General features: G+C 43.7%; 6 protein-coding genes across 6 annotated transcripts in view; 4 read left to right on the top strand and 2 right to left on the bottom strand.

Moving 5' to 3' along the window:
- Positions 1-3,392: 3,392 nt before the first annotated feature.
- LOC125948645 (pupal cuticle protein G1A) lies at positions 3,393-4,089 on the top strand. Its single transcript, XM_049674910.1, has 2 exons — positions 3,393-3,485; positions 3,680-4,089. Exons 1-2 carry the CDS (start codon positions 3,474-3,476, stop codon positions 4,004-4,006), a joined length of 339 nt encoding a protein of 112 aa, XP_049530867.1. The 5' UTR covers positions 3,393-3,473; the 3' UTR covers positions 4,007-4,089.
- Positions 4,090-4,901: 812 nt separating this feature from the next.
- LOC125959211 (formin-2-like) lies at positions 4,902-11,227 on the top strand. Its single transcript, XM_049692022.1, has 3 exons — positions 4,902-5,054; positions 10,470-10,859; positions 10,937-11,227. Exons 1-3 carry the CDS (start codon positions 4,902-4,904, stop codon positions 11,225-11,227), a joined length of 834 nt encoding a protein of 277 aa, XP_049547979.1.
- A 233-nt stretch (positions 11,228-11,460) lies between these two features.
- Positions 11,461-12,702, bottom strand: LOC125948624 (Golgi SNAP receptor complex member 1). Its single transcript, XM_049674875.1, has 4 exons — positions 12,541-12,702; positions 12,188-12,465; positions 11,817-12,118; positions 11,461-11,752 (listed from the first exon to the last, which is right to left on the bottom strand). Exons 1-4 carry the CDS (start codon positions 12,560-12,562, stop codon positions 11,650-11,652), a joined length of 705 nt encoding a protein of 234 aa, XP_049530832.1. The 5' UTR covers positions 12,563-12,702; the 3' UTR covers positions 11,461-11,649.
- A 203-nt stretch (positions 12,703-12,905) lies between these two features.
- LOC125948586 (mortality factor 4-like protein 1) lies at positions 12,906-14,580 on the bottom strand. Its single transcript, XM_049674803.1, has 3 exons — positions 14,447-14,580; positions 14,265-14,382; positions 12,906-14,192 (listed from the first exon to the last, which is right to left on the bottom strand). Exons 1-3 carry the CDS (start codon positions 14,472-14,474, stop codon positions 13,082-13,084), a joined length of 1,257 nt encoding a protein of 418 aa, XP_049530760.1. The 5' UTR covers positions 14,475-14,580; the 3' UTR covers positions 12,906-13,081.
- An 81-nt stretch (positions 14,581-14,661) lies between these two features.
- On the top strand, positions 14,662-15,437 carry LOC125948648 (COX assembly mitochondrial protein 2 homolog). The gene is made up of 3 exons (XM_049674914.1): positions 14,662-15,005; positions 15,068-15,216; positions 15,279-15,437. The coding sequence occupies exons 2-3, from the start codon at positions 15,136-15,138 to the stop codon at positions 15,435-15,437; spliced, it is 240 nt and encodes a 79-aa protein (XP_049530871.1). The 5' UTR covers positions 14,662-15,005; positions 15,068-15,135.
- The window catches only part of LOC125948635 (protein Abitram), a 1,388-nt gene continuing 551 nt past the window's right edge, over positions 15,437-16,273 (top strand). The window contains exon 1 of the mRNA XM_049674898.1: positions 15,437-16,273. This exon is cut by the window's right edge and continues 551 nt beyond it. Within this exon, the coding sequence (XP_049530855.1) occupies positions 15,437-15,994 (558 nt within the window). The 3' untranslated portion in view covers positions 15,995-16,273.

The following is a 16,273-nucleotide window of genomic DNA, read 5'->3' as shown; positions in this document are numbered from 1 at the left end:
CACCTCCCACAACATCAGCACATTCCGTAACAGTTGGTTTAGATCCGGTCTTTTTCACATAGCGTTTACAGATTTATTATAGCACGTACGGCAATATCCATTCGCCCGAGCCAAGGAAAATCATCAATATGTAACCATTGCTTCTTTGCCTTACCGAACGGTTCCACCCAAACCCCATATTTAGCTGATGAGATAGACGATAATTGAACGGTTTATGTGTGAAAAAATCTACCAACGTCTGATTATATGCTTCCATTCTTTTTGTTCCTTTCCCTATCCTTCGGAAAAGATTTGCTTACGCTACCCTAAACAGTTAAATAAATCAGATGCTTTTTTATGAGCGATTTCTCTTGCGATAAAATTGATTTTATCACTTTATCTTAGGAAGATCTGACGGCTATCTGTGGCTAAGTCGCGATAGCATTCCCGCACATTTAAAACATAGTGAAATACAAACATGTACAAACATGTTTATTTTGCTACACAATCAATTCATCAGCATATCAAACAAGGAGATAGTGGCAAGTGACTCTGTTTTGCACATGAATCATATTTACACTTTATCATATCGATGCGGCAAAAGAAGGATAGTGCATAATTTCCAAACTCTTTGTAACCTTTTAAACATTTTAAACAAACTGGTTAATATTGAAACTGTGTGTCACGACATTTCATGTGCTGTGGTTGTTGCTGCGGGCTGCGAGAAAAGAGCATAACCTGCGGGCTATTGCACCCAATAACTTAACCGCTTGTACAGCCAGAAGCTGTAGAGCGTGTACATGGGCGACGGCCACACGATGACGAGGCGTGCGTTCGACGAAAGCGTGGGGTGCGTAAGGTGGCCGCCGGTGTCGAAGCCACGCACCGATGAAACGACGATGAAAGGTCGCGCACCCAGACTGCACTTCCATCAGTGCATGATGGTGTTGGCAAGAGTGCGTACCTACATCCAGGTCAAACAGCTGCCGATGATTATGTCGATCGGCAAGGCCCAAAAGGTTCTCCTGCGGTAGCGATTACACTTGGCTTCGAGGTTGAATCAATCGAGGTTGGTCAACCGGTGCCCTCACGCAAGGAATGCTTCGATTTGTAGCTCCGACTGAGCTCATAGGATATCGAGGTTTGTCGATGGTCAACCGCTGCTTCAACGAGCGAGTTCGACCATATTTGGTTGATTGAGTTACGCTGGACAAATTGTTTTTTAATTGTTCTAACACTTCATTACGGTCGCACAAAACGATCGCGTGAAGATCCCCTTCTTGGGTAGGATCGATGCCACATTCTGACATGCGCTTCTGACAGACATGTGATATCGCGAAACTTGCGGCTGGAGCATTAGGAGCAAAACTTGACCGATAAGGCGATTAACGAACGAAAATGTGAAAGGACACAGCGTGACCACGACAACACAGCGCACAGTTGGATCAATCGTGCCCGTCATGAATGGACCTAAATGAATGGCCTAAGCTGTGTTGCCCAGCAAGCATATTTGAAAGCAGCCGCTTGTTGTGCAGTGCATTACGCAAGTGCGTCACCGAGCATGCTTCTAGTGCGCGCGACAAATCGAAATGCATTTGCCAACCTTCCTGCCTTCCTGCCCCTAACTGGATCCCACCAAAAAGGCCCAGCGGATAGTGCTTTCATGCGTGTGTATCTCACGCACGTATCACACCCAACTAACCCCGGTCTTTGCGACTAAACTTGTTTCCAACTCCCGTCTCGGCGCGTTCTTCTCCGTCGAACGGTCTCGCGATCGAACGATCTGGTTCGTTTTCAATCCAAAATCAGATACATTACCACCTAGCCATGCCAGACATTCTCACGCACGTCAATGTCCGATGTAAAGTGATTAGTCTGGCGGCTTTGACGGTGCAACATTTCGACTCTACGATGTGTTTGCTACATATTTTAAATAAGCAATAAATAGCCGCATCAAACAAATCATGAAGTTCGAGACTATTACTTGTGTCTGTTTTATGATAACTTATGATCGAATCGTACATTGGTATTGGACGAATTTAGTTTATAAAAGCTGGAACCACGTTTTAACTGCGCGTTTCATGCAATGACCCTCTCATCAATTGGTAGTAAATGGTTGCGTAACGAACTGCGACCTCAGCTAAGACCCACGCTCAGATTAGCTCTCGAGGGGTACCGATCGCTAAACTTACTTATCACGGATGTCGATCAAGATAGGGACAAAAAGTGGGAAAAGTCATCAATCGTTGCAAGACCAGAGTGGTGTGACAGTGTATTGGCTGCTACCAGTTGATTGAATGAAATCCGTCCCTGCCCTCCAAACGCCTAAAGAGTTGCTGAGTCGTATAAAGTGCGATACAAACTGCAGGGCCACGAAGTGCGTAAACGGCTCGACTTCGAGTCCATTTCGAGGGCGGCGCTTTATAAAGCATGTAAATGTCACTCTTGTTTTGCTTGATGCTCCCGAAAAGGAGCTTTACACACATAGGAGACCCCGTAGAAACTGCAAACGAGTTTCAGGTGTGGTGAGCAGATCTCTCAGACGAAACTGATTTATGTGGTTCTGGTCGTACAACAATAGTATAAGGTCAATGCCATCCAGCGGCTCTATCCTGCCGGGGTTGTTTTCTTTTCTTTTGCTGCTTTGTTGGTAGCCTCGACGCTGGCCTAACCTCGAGTAGCTAAAGTAGTTTATCATTGAAAACTTGAATAAAACACAATGTCTTGTTTACTGTTACGAACTGGCGAATTCTTTTAAAAGTCTTTATCGGCTAAGTTTATCAGTGTGCCATATTTGTACCGGTAAATTAATCTGATCTAAACGAAAAATTCTGATGCTCTCCTTCTCATTCCATCACCTGCACATACATCGCGGTTTTGAAGGGATATGATAACCACATTTAATTGATTTGTGGTATCCAAACAAAACATGAATCCTGTACTTGCTTTTCCTATTATATTTATGGTGCTACATGAAACGGAAATTTGTAAAAATAATAGAAAAAATTAAATAACCAAAACGATTAGTTTACCGTTGCGTGCACGTGGGATGCAGAACGAATTAATTGAACGCGCAAGTAACAGGGCATTGGTAACACCATCACGTATGATCGGGTACAGGCCTAAGTGGTTCCCTTTGGCAATGTTCTCTGACCGTAAATACTGATTTATCATATCAAGCAGCTTCTATGAGCTACAGTTCACCACACACTTCTGACCGATGTCACCAGCCTGCCAGACAACAGCAGCCAGCAGTTTGGTGGGGAATTAACAGACGGCGAACCGGTGTGCAATCGCAAGACCTGCTACTTTCATGACCTGTCCCTTCCATCGCTGTTTGGGGCGTGTTTGAGCCCAGATAGTGTATTCGGTATATAAGAACCGAACAGTTGTTCACAGTCTGCATCATAAATCTTCTAAAGTTCGACAACCGTGCCTCGAAAGTGTTAGCAGTTCTCTGTAGCCTGCGCGTACGAACCATATCCAGTTGCAAAATGAAATTCTTGGTGAGTTCTGGGGACCCCTGGTTTGTCCCGGGCAATAGCGATACTTTAGTGAAAGAATAAAGTGCAAGAGGGATGTGAATATGGCAAAATACGTGACGGTAGTGATCAATCGTTTGTTCGTTCTTATCTAATGCTGTTCTAATGCTAATCTGTTCTAATCTAATGTGTCTAATTCAATGCCATCAATGTTTTAGGCCATCACTGTTTTCCTGCTCGTTGCCTCGGTTTACGCCGAGGAACAGTCGATGGAATCGATGAAATCCAAGCGCGGTGTTCATCTCAGCCTCGGATATCATCATGCTCCGGCGGTTGTGTCCCATTCGTATGTGGCTCCTGCACCGGTGATTGCTCACTCGGCACCGTTGGTGGCGGCATACCATGCTCCGATCGCTAAGACCTATGTGGCCCATGCCCCGGTTGTGCACCATACTCATCTTGCTGCCTACCATGCTCCGTTGGCAGTCGCACACGCACCACTCTACCATCATGGAGCCGTTTACTCAACTCTGCATCGTCGCTAAGTAAAGAAACGGATCCGTCCGGGAACGGTCATCTCTAGCAATATGCGCGTGTGTTTTCTCTAGTTGAATAAAAAAAAATAGTGTAAAACGTATTAAACGTCGTGTAACATCGTGTAACATTTTTTACCCCAATGTGACTGTTATAAGGTTGGAAAATTTGAAAAGATCCTTGTTCATACTCCTTGCAATACCAGGTAAATATACAGGCCATTCTAGTGTAGTAAGGCATGCAGCACTACGATGGAACAGCTCTGCATGTTACGTTGAAAAGTGGTATTATAACAGTGTGTTTAAAGAAAGTCAGGCAAAAAGTAGTACCTTTCTCAATTACATCACCGAAACACAAACAAGCAAAAACACGAAAGATATTACATTTTTTCAGCTATTTATTTATGGCATTGATTTTACTGACTCCACCAGAGTAATCAATTGATGGCCGTGATTTGTGATATTCGAATATTCACAACTTATATCTGGGTTGACTATACCAGCTGAGCAAGAAAACTGTTTCGACACAACAAATATGACTTTTATCCGAGATATTTTTTAAGTCCTAGTAGACCTAGTCCATGATGATGGCCGGTATAGACTTTCTGCAGGGTTATACCTCCTCCATACACTTTACCATAGCTTGGCAAGAACGCAGGGTATGGTGCCAACGGCAGTGTAGGCACGGGAGCAGGGACTACAACAGGTTGCGGTACTGCAACGGGTTGCGGAACCGCAATGGGTTGCGGAACCGGGACGGGATGGGGAACCGCTACCGGGTGCGGCACTGGATATGGTTGCGGAACAGGAACACCAACAGTTCTGGAATTGGTAAGTAAAATGGAGATTACTAACGTGTTTACTTGTTTTAACGATTGAATGCCGTACCTCGTAACGGTCACAGGGTATGGCTGGGGAACAGGAACCGGCACGGGACGTGGAACATGAACTGGCACTGCCACTGGGTGTGGTACAGGCACTGGTCGATCAACGGGAACGTGCACGTGTACAGGATACGGTACGGGACGATCCACCGGAACCGGTTGAGGATATGGCACTGGTACTGGCTGCTGTACAGTCGTGAGGATATTTCGTGTTACAGTCGGCGCCACTGCAATGGTGGGTGGAGCCGCTGCAATCACAGGCCCAGGCGCTGGTAGTGCTGGAAGGGCTGGCAATGCTGGAAGAGCTGGTAAGGCAGGATAAGCAGAGGCACCAATCCCTGTAGGAATGCCGATTGATCCTCCCAGAATTGGCCCTCCCAGAATTGGGCCTATTCCTGCTCCTATGGCGGTTCCTACTGGTGCGATCGCTGCTCCTATCGGGGCAGCGATGGATCCACCGTACACACCGATGGGAGCACTTCCCAATGCTCCTTCGTATGCACCAATGGGTGCGCCCGCTAGTCCTAATCCTGCACCATATCCATGCGTAATGGCTCGCTTTTGATGATCCTTTGCTTCCTGCGATGCTATCCCTTGGGCTCTAGGAATGGTCAAAACCAATAGTACACTGAACACCTAGTATGACGAGCAAGTAACAGCAAAGGATTTCACATTCAATTAGTTCACAACATACAAGAGTATCCTGTTGATTTTGGGATAGTTACTAGCGTTGGCGTCATGGTTTTCAGCATCATGTACTCCTCGTGCAGGTCACTTCCAAACACCACGAACTGTCCCACTGATCTACTGACACATCCAGCATCTCAAGGTATTTTTATATCCAACGCATCATGAGTCCTGCACGCGGAAATGCCGTTCCATCTCCAACAAAACTAGGCGTGTGTCTTGCTCTGCACGAAAGTAAATGCTTCGGGAGTGCTGATAAACATTACTTCAAAATAGGCCTACGGTTCTCCTGGATCTAATTCGGAGCAATCTATGTCATAACAGTTCCAATTAAGTGTGTTTCGTCATCCAACGAGGGCCCATTTTCGTATAGCACCGTGTCAAGCCTTCGCGGTATGGCCAGCTACCCATCCATCCGTCCTACAGTAAGATAACAGGTCGAAGCTACCGGCTTGAAGGCACCATATCCGCGCAGTGCCGCGAAACCCTTTTAGGAGGTGGTGGGTTCGACGCCATAGTGTGTGCATGTGGCAGCAATTTTGTTGTGTCACACAGCATCGCCCGAATGCCACCATAATGGTGAAGTTCAATTTTCCCCAACACCCATTCCCGGCAGGTCAGTTTGCTTGTTTTTCTTGAATGGTTGGTCGAGCATCAATGGAAAGTCCGGGATACGGTAGCTGAGAAACCTACATAGCATGCGATAAATTGGATCGTTTTGATCCAGACATGCTTAAAGATCATTTGCCAGTGATAGATCTAATTACTATAAAGCACGCCGGAACGACTATTATTTCAAATTTATTCTACTCGTCTCGGTTTACCTATGCACTACAATCATGTATATGTGAATCAAAGAGGTCACGTGAATTGCTTGAGAAACACACATACTTGGAATATTATGTACGCAATGAGAGAAATCGAGAAAACAATTAATCATCACTCTGTAAGCAAATAAAAAATAAATAAATGAAGATAATGATAGTTAGCTAACGTCCTAAATGTATGATGGTATCTTTGGATTAAAAGACCCAGAATGAATCGAAATCACGAATCAACCAACGTCACACACCACTGTAATAGTTTCGTAATTTATCATAACAAATTAATTCGATTTCATTCATTTGTATCCTCCCCTCAATCAATCGTCTATCGACTTGTGAGGTAGTAGCGTCCAGTGAAAGTTCGTAGCCACTGGCGACGATTTGGTTTGACAACTGAGTATATCGTTAGTGCTTCCAGCCGTACATATTGTGCATTCCACTCGCCTTCCACCGATATCATACTTGGCTTACGCCTTGTCATCATAATCGCACGTGCGATAAGCGGACGATTGTCGTACTTCCGTCGAATTTGAAGACCTTTCCTTTGTTGTAGCAGGTTGGTTACAACATCATCAGTGCGATGGTTTACGCACTATTGAAAACCAACACTTCCTATTTCCATTCTCGCTTCCCTCATAAACATGGTCACCGATGCAAACTCACGCAAACAGCGTCGAATTATCGCTCAAAACCCATAATTAATTGGCTACTTCATCATTCAACTCAATGTGTTAATCAATGAGTGTAGAATATGTGTAGAAGGATGTGTGAAAAGAAAACCAAATTCGATACTATTTATATATTTCCTTTCTTTTTTACATCGTAGTTGAATATTTCCCAAAAAATTGATGGAGAATGCAGAGTAGTACATATTGAAAAAAATCTGCTCTGTAAACAAACCTTAACGAAACGGCCAATAAATAAATGTAATGTTCTTTCAACAGTTGCTTTTGTTTTTATTATAACTGGTTTGAAGTTACAGTCAAAACAACAGTCTACAGTTTTTGTAAATTCAAACGAAAAATACCATTGCTTGCAACAATGCATTGAAAGTCAATGTTTGTGGAAGAAAACTGTCGTATAGCCGCATGTACATTTGCCTAGAATTGTACATTTCCATTCCACATGTAGATTTTCCCTAGAATAGTGAATGCGAGCAGCGTCGGGCACACATGTCAATTTCTCAAGAATTGCTTGGCTCGCAAATTAATTGTTCTATGACCGTAGCGGACTGCCTCCTGCCTCACATCATAGGCAATGGTTCATAGGCTGCAACAATGAAATGTTATGAAAATGAAACAAAACGTTTTATGTTGTTTCGGAATTTAGTGTTCGAGCTACATATTCTCAATATACGTGGATGTTCCATTTCTGTTAAAGTTCCTGATAACATTTGATAAGAATTTGTCTCGTGCAAAAAACGAGAAATTATTGTGCTAAAAAATAGCTTTTCCAATAGTTGGAAAAATCACTGAATAAAAGTGCTCCTCGTAACGATTCTATTGCAGACAGCTGAACTATCACCAAGAACTGTTCCTGCTGATCAAACAAGTGCCACCGTTGCTTCATGCGATTGTAACGATGCAGCCGTGGCAATCGCCGTATAACTTTATGATAATGTGATACGCCGATCGATTCAAGGATGCAAAGATGGCACACAAACGAGTGTAAAGTTACACTTTCCTTTACGGATTTCCAACATAAAATCCATCGGCTAGTCCTTGAAACACTCCTACACCTGCAGCTACTCGTAATGGCAATCCGTAAAGGAAGCGAAGTATCAGTATACACTAGGAAACTGAAATGGTTGGATTCTGCTATGGGATGTATGAAGACGAGCAACTATCTTTTTAATATTAAACTGAATCGCGTTGACATACGTAGCAAAGTCAACAGGCAAGTACAGGTACTCTGCACAACTTATTGAATATTTTTATTGCTCTTGGTTTGAGTTTAGCGAACGAACTATTGATACGTGACATTGAATATTGACATAGTAAAAGCTCTTCAATATGAGTTCCAGGACCATGGAATGGTAACAGTGGCGGTCAATAAAAAGGGGTCAAGTGTAGAAAGCAATCTGGTAACAATTGAACGAATGAAAGAGAGGAGGGTGATTCTCCAACATAGTGAAATCACTTACAGATACTCGTATGGCGCAAGTACAAGACAAACTATAATTGGCCTGGGCGATAGCTTAAACTATCCATCAATCGGACGCAGTAACATCTGATGTAACATAGCCATCCATCGGAAACAACTGAAGGTTTCGTTGCGTAAATCTTTGACCAACTTAGAACAATTATCGAATCAGCCAAGCTGGGTTGTCTCCAGGGTGTTGGACTGTGATACCAGGCTGGCCTACATTCGATTGACCCAAGTGTACGATGAGAATCGCACCACTGCTGCCAAAGCAGAGGGCCATACTTGCCATATGGAGAACTGAGGTACAAACTTGCAAATAATGTGATTGTCACCAACGGTCGACACGGCATTGTATTACCCCTCCAGAGTTCATCAATACACACGAATTAAGGTTCAAATTACTTCACGACACCCCCGGCTATCGAATTGTTGCAACGCCCCTACAGTTTCGAAAACATTAGCAACTGACGCTGGAGGGAGTCGGTACTGTTTCCTCTATAAGATTTAGGGAAATCGATGAACTAAAATCAATTCACAAACGAACGCCCGGAATTAAAGGTGACCTGCCCGAGGAGCTTGCTTGCTTGCTATCGATAAGCTAGCTGCCATCGTTCAAGTGAGCAGCACAAAAGTTTCAGTGACTTTGTTATTCCGTAAAAAGTGCGTGAAATCACATTCATACGGCATAAAAATACAAAAGTTGTTTGTTTCTCTTGTTTGTTTGAATTTTTTAAGTTCAACCTCTTACTGTAACGGAAAGTGGTGTGTAGTTCTCGTGTGTTCAGCGAATATACCTCTACGATAAGGCAGTGTCGTTAGAAGAAGCATAAAGGGAAACAACTACACGTTATCAACTGCGTCTGCAAATCTCAAAGCGAGATTCGAATAATTTCTAATCAGTTCCACCGTCCGTCCGTAGCGAGCACGAGATGAAACTGTTGGTACGTGTTAAAACTTCCCTGAACATTTGGTAAAACGAATATATATTCTCGTATTTGTTGGTGTTTATCGTCCATTTATCACTCACTGGCATATTTGTGAGAAAAGTATTTTAAAGTTTCGATATTCTTACTATTATGATAAAGATGCTTTATAATTCTCCGCAGTCTACAGGTAGCTTTGTAAAAGTGGGAGTTACTTGATTTGATTTCAAGATCCTCGTTTTAATGCATATTTAGTAACTGGCCTGTCACATCTCGCTAATAAGTTCTCAAATGCTGACAAGAAAAGCTGTATAGATAATTACGTTCATGCTCTCTCTCTCGAGATGGGTTTGCTGCATCTCGTTGAAATTCTGTTTGTTGCCATCCCTTACGCAATAAATCAATCTTTACTATTAAAATCATTCATACACCATCGTAGGCCGAAGTTGGATACTATTATGCCCCCAAACCACACTCTTCATAGCCAGTCTTATAAATATTCATTCACAACTTGTCGGCAGTGAGATCCTTTGCGAATCATTTTGTTATTCCATAAGCTTCGCGCAACAGGATGCTCACTCCCCCAACCAGTGTCCATCGAACGACGATAAAGCCGTGTTTTGTAGCAAAAATTTACATTGGCTGACCAAGGGGATTCTTGCAGCACACTAGGGGATCAAATGTCAGCTTCAAAGGAAACGTGAGAAAATCAGTGAAGCTGCAAATTGCTCGCTGCTTTACAAAGCTGTTGCAAAGTAATTTGCTGTCAACCTTCTGTGTAACGCACAGCATTATCGAATGGATGCCTGATAAATCATAAACGACTTGACGACTTGACGATAGTAATGGTTTTATGGTGTTTTAGGAAAACCGCTAAAGAAATTGAAACGAAAACCATCTTTAATAACACATTTAAGAATTATATTGATTCATACGAGATATAACAATCCGTGGATCGTTAAAAGTCGAAACAACAATTGATCCAATTCTCTTTTTATGCTAACGATAATAGGTGATTTTGGTCCTGCCATTGGCATTGGTATATGCCGCCTCGGAGAAGCACTTATCGAGCCTCTCGCTGTTGAATCAACCTCAACCGAACGAACATCATTCAGCATCGTTGGCCACTAAAAAAGAGAAGCGTGGTATCTTTGGTCTTGGAGCATATGCTCCACCTGCTCCAATCTACGGACACGGATTTGCCCATCACGCACATCATCTACTCCCGCCAGCAGATCCTTTGGCTCCAGTAGCTTTTGCCACCCCTGCATTGCCTGCCTTGGCCGGGCCTTACTTGGGCGCCCATGCTCATACCCACACGGTCGTGACGAAAAAGGTCGGAATCCCGATTCCAGCCCCATATGCCGTTCCTGTAGAAAAACCGTACCCAGTTCCAGTCAAAGTAAGCATCTAATGTTTTTCTACTGCCATAAACCCACGTTATATCGTATTATAACAATATTTTATCATTATCGGCAGGTTCATGTGCCAGTTCCGGTAGATCGTCCCTACCCAGTGGCTGTTCCAAAACCATATGCCGTTCCAGTCGATCGGCCGTACCCAGTACCTGTAGATCGTCCGTATCCTGTTGCAGTGCCGCACCCTGTGCCGGTTCCGGTTGTTAAACATGTTGGCTACCCTGTTCCAGCACCTGTTCCCTTTGCTGTACCTAAGCCGATTCCAGTGCCTGTACATACTCCGGTCGTAGTAGAAAAACCTGTGATCGCGGCGGTTGAGTCTGATCCTTGGGCTAATGGCCGGCTGTGGTAGAACTATGTCATCGTGTACGTGGAAGCTAATTATCTGCGGTATTGTGTAAATCTTAAGTAATGCGTAGCACATTAAATTTACGTAAATAGTTGAAATGAATAAAAAATGTAACTTATTTTTATAGCTCTACATAACATCGCATGGTTTTCATTCATTCCCCGGGTACTTATGCTCCCATCGATTGCTTAAAAATTGGTTTGTTAATATCATAAAAGAAGATGGACTAAGGAATATTATATCACATATTTTATTTGCCTTGGCTAATAGTCTGTACAGATATTATTGTTTCTCTTGAATCGTATCTTTGCTCATTCCACTTTCTGTTAGAAATAAAAAAGGAACGCATATGCTTCACAAGCAACTTCTTTTTAGTTTGCCTGTTATTCCAATTCCTTGTTTGTAACGGATATGCTTCCACCTAGTCAATTAAATGCGTATAACAATAATAGAATCGTACAAACTGCTATTACTGCACCAAGTATGAGCGATTCTCTCCGCTTCCTAATATTGATGCGTTGAATCAAACTGCGAAATAACAAAGGGAATTAGGTGCTGCAACACCATTTATGCTTCATCAAATTTCACTTACCTAGATATCATAGGGAATCTATTGGATATATCGTGCATTCGCGTTTGGAAGCGCTTCAAATGCTGTCGTTGCGAAGACAAATGTTCCTTCGTTTCCATCGCTATACTAATCTGGTCATTTACCAAGGAGCTCGAATTGTGAAGATGTGTGTTCTCCTTCAGGTACATGTCTCTTCTGCTAAGCCCGGAAGTAGAAGGAGAGCCTATGGTTGAATTTCCCAAACCAGAGCCTCGCAATAGTTCCTCCCGTTCGATGCGTGTCGTATGGTTAGCCTGAATCTTCAGATACTCCTGTCGGTATCCCTGGAAAACATAGCAAAAGTATTACACTCTCGTAAGCACGCTTCCCTCCAGCGGTATTTTGTCCCATACATGCAATATCTCGCGGTGCCTTTGCAGTACATGCATAACGGCCGTGCCGTTGGCTGGAAGTTCTGCCATTTTTTCGTTAATATTTGATAATTTGTCCAGCATCTGTTCTATCTCTATCGATAGGGTTTCGAAAACATGATCTCCCAGGAGCGGCGACGTGTCCGAGGAGCCGGCCGCAGTCGAAGTTCCTCCGCTAGCAGCACCGACTCCGACCTTGTTGAACGCGATTAGCTTCAAATCGATATCGTTCTCCAAATGCCGCGCCTGTTTCCGTAAACCTGGCAAGTGAAATGAATCAGAAAAGTTGCAAAATCAACAAACGGCGGTCGTTTTGATAGCGGCCAAATACTTACTGTCCCACTCTGCGGTACCCATATTTGAGCCAGATCGTTGATGATTAACACTTTTCGCGATACCACATATAGAAAATTTGCTGTTCACTCGTACAAGCTAGCTGCTTTAGCGGTATTTCTTAAATATTTCAGGAAATTCAGAAAAGCGTAAACACGAAGAGCAAAAACACCAAAAACGAAGAGAGAGGGCTTCGTCGTTTACATCACTGCGGTTTTAGGAGTCGAAAGTTCCGTGCGACTTTCGATTCCTGAATCCGTTTATATTCCCGATCTCTGATTTTTTAGTGATTTTAGCGCGATTTACGTTAAGCTTGTTTCGGATAAGGAAAAGATGTTACCGTTTTCACTTATTATTAAAATAGGCTGTTTATTGGGTCCTGCTCTACCGTTCATATGATGTTCTTAATGATCATAACCCGATCGGTGAGGGATTTCAGAGAACAGATACGCGAGACTGATCGTGGCGATCACTTTTGCTGTAGTTTGTATAAATACATCATTTTAAAAACGCAAAATGAAGCAGCAGAAAGAAGCGGCGCTATTACTGCGCCTTCCGGTGGTACTCAGGACTGGTATTAACGTATTGCTGCATATTAAACAGCGTGCTGCTGTTTTTAACCAAGTACTTCAGGAAATCCTGTATGTGTGCAATCAGAGATTGGGTCGACTTTTCATCCAAGGAGGTAAAGGCAAGCATGGAACCGAGTTTTACAAAGAGTCTGAGCAAATGAAATGAACCATATATCTTGGCCATTGGCATTCCGGGGTGCTGCTGGATGATGTCCGCGTACTGAGGCCGTTCAAACTTGTAGAGAAGTTGCGAGCCAAGCATGACATTGAAGTACTCCACAATACCGTTGCCAATGTCGGTAACAGCAGTTTCCTTCGTAGCGGTCGTCATTTTGCTTTGTTTTTTGTACTGCACATAGTTATCGATGATTTCCTGCACCGTCACCTTTGCCGGTAGCTCCACCAGCTTATTCTGCCGCGATATTGCATCCCAATCGTCCACCAGCCATGGCTTCAATTCATCGGGAATTTTGATCTTCACCTCAACCTTCGACATAAATTGATCTTCAGATTCAACGTTCGATGAGTTAGTATCGCTTCGTCCACGCTTTTTCGCTCTAGAGCCATTTAAGTCGCCAGCAGTTTCCTCTTTCGCTTTCGACTCACCCACTTCCTTGTTCTCGCCTGCTCTACTTTCTTTAGCGTTCACAGACGACGCTGCAACTACTGTGGAACACGACGATGTGGAGGAAGTGGAAGATGAACTCGAAGACGAGGATGTTCCCGCAGTATTCGGTATTGATCCTGTCTTCAAGGACGATCTATTTCTGCCTGAAGACAGTGAAGTGGTGCTACCGCTTAGATTCGCCGCATTCGACGATGCAACCGTCGAAGAGGCGCTAGCTGCCGGAGATGGATTCGGTTCTTTCTCTTTGCTCATCTCCTTCGAAGGTGTTGAAGCACGCGAGTCATTGTCCTTGCTCTGCGTGCTGGCTCCAGTTTGCGATTCCGATTTTTTGGCCTTTGCACTATTCTTCTTATTCTTCACCAGCGATGAATGCAGCTTTGTGACTTCACGCTGCCGCTGGCAATTAGCTTCGTTGTATTTCAGAACGCGGTTCTCCGGCACCCACTCGTCCCAGCTAAAAGAGACATCAAAGATGCAATTTCACCCCGACTCGAATTCATTCCCATCCTCTTCCACAAACACGTACTTCTTGTTCCATCCGGCATAGTGTACAAAATATTTCACCTGCTTGTCCTTCATGATAGCGCTCTTCAGCATCTTCGCCTCGTAGATAATTGGGCCATGAAAGCAGAGCACCTTCTCGCCTAAAGCAGGAAGAGATGGAATAAAGTCAACAATTGCCACTAACCACAGCTCCTCCCGTCCTACCTTCAGTAAATTTCAACTTCGGCGGCATTTTCTCGTCCTCGGCACTGTTTGTTTTAGCTGGATGCGAAATTTTTACTTAATTTTCGTCCCGTGAAAATCGGAAAAGTGTTCTGGGACGCGACGCTCGGAGAATCTCGGGAACTTTGTGGCTTACCCCCCGTTGTTGTTCCACGCATCCTGTAGATGATCTCTAGTTGAATTCTCAAACAAATTTCTGCTGGGTGGGCAAAAAACCCGCGCGCACAAAAAGTTCACAAATTTCTTAAAATTTCTTATTTATTAAAACTATTTTAATACACTGGTGCGTGTTAAGAGCAAGTTCAAGTCGTCTCCCTGCTCCTTCAGTCGATTTCGTTGAAAAAGCGGGTCTGAAAAGAGCCAGAGAATTGCAACACCACGACCAACAGTGTGGAAAGATAAACAAAAACACGGGACTGAAACCACGAAAAAGGAATTCTAAAACCTTTTACAACCTCCGGCACCCATCGCCTGTAGAGACCACAGAGATCTGCCGCCGCTGTCCGGGTGTCTCGAAAGGAAACCAGCGGAAACCGCTCAGGTAAGTTTATGGTTCGTGATTCTTCGAGGATCTGTTGCATAACGATCGAATTATCCTTCCAGTTATCATCAACGCAAAGTCTTCGGTATTTAGCAACGCCGCTAGCTGCTGCCGGTACAGTTTGTGAGTTATGCACACCGACCTCTCACCGCACTTACATTCGCTGGAGTGCAATAAAATCATAGAAGCATTAAAAAATTGCCACTCGGAGGTAAGCCGCGGTTAGGGGAAACTGCTTTTTCGTCCACCTCCTTATAGTTGCTCTCTTTTCAGAATAAATTCGGCAAATTCCTAGGCCTCTGTAACGATCTTGATCGTCAGATGATCGTCTGCTTGCGGAACGAGCGAAAAACAAGACAAAAAGTGAACCGTGAGAAAGCTCTAGAAAAGCAGAAACGCGTTCAGCAACTGATGAAAGAGCAGCAAGAGTGATGGAAAAGACACATGATTACTGGTACGAGGAGCAGTCCGGGATTGATCATTGCAAAGTTCCGTCCATCGTGAACGACTTCAATGCGAACTATCCCAGCATTGTGGACCGTTTCTACACCAAGCTGTATCAGGTGCCAAGCAACAAACCAGATGAATCGCAGCAAGTTCTTTTTCACTCCAACAGAATATGCCTCGTTGGGCTGGCAAAAGATCATGTAGCATTTCAAAAAGGTATCCGAAGTGTAAGTTTTGAAGTAGGTAAATATGATAGGAGCGAAAATAAGGTCTCTGGTCGCAAAAAGAGCGGTGGTATGATACTACAGGCCGATTCCACAATTGCGCTAGTCACATGCCAGGACGATACCGTGTATAAAATCCGTTCTTGTGTTCAGGGAAAATTGGTGGAAGTTAACGAACGGATCATTGCTGATCCAGAACTAATGAAAATCGAGGGTGAAGGCTACGTTGCGGTGGTGATGCCCAAAATCGAACACTGTACGACTATGAAAGCCAAGCTTTTATCTTATGATGCTTATCAAACTTTGAAGATGAAGTAATATAAAAAAAAACTCCCGTAGAACGAGCCTGTTTTGTGTCTTTGAAGTAACTGTATTCGTTCGTGTCATCTTCTTTGGCATGCACCATCGGCAAACTTCCGTTTTCACTGATTTTCATAATTTTTATTGGCTTTTTTGTTATTACGATCCGATTCTGCTGCATGTTACCCATACAAAGAACGTACTTCACTTCGGCGATTATTCTGCCTGAACTTTTTCCCTTATTTTTCACTCCTCTCAATCAGTCTGGAACGGATGCTCAAATTACGTGAACAATTA

Source organism: Anopheles darlingi, chromosome 2 (assembly GCF_943734745.1).
Source record: "Anopheles darlingi chromosome 2, idAnoDarlMG_H_01, whole genome shotgun sequence".
In the NCBI taxonomy this organism is placed as follows: Eukaryota; Metazoa; Arthropoda; class Insecta; order Diptera; family Culicidae; genus Anopheles; species Anopheles darlingi.
Note: the sequence above shows the minus strand (reverse complement) of the source record. Positions and strands in the feature narration are given on the sequence as shown.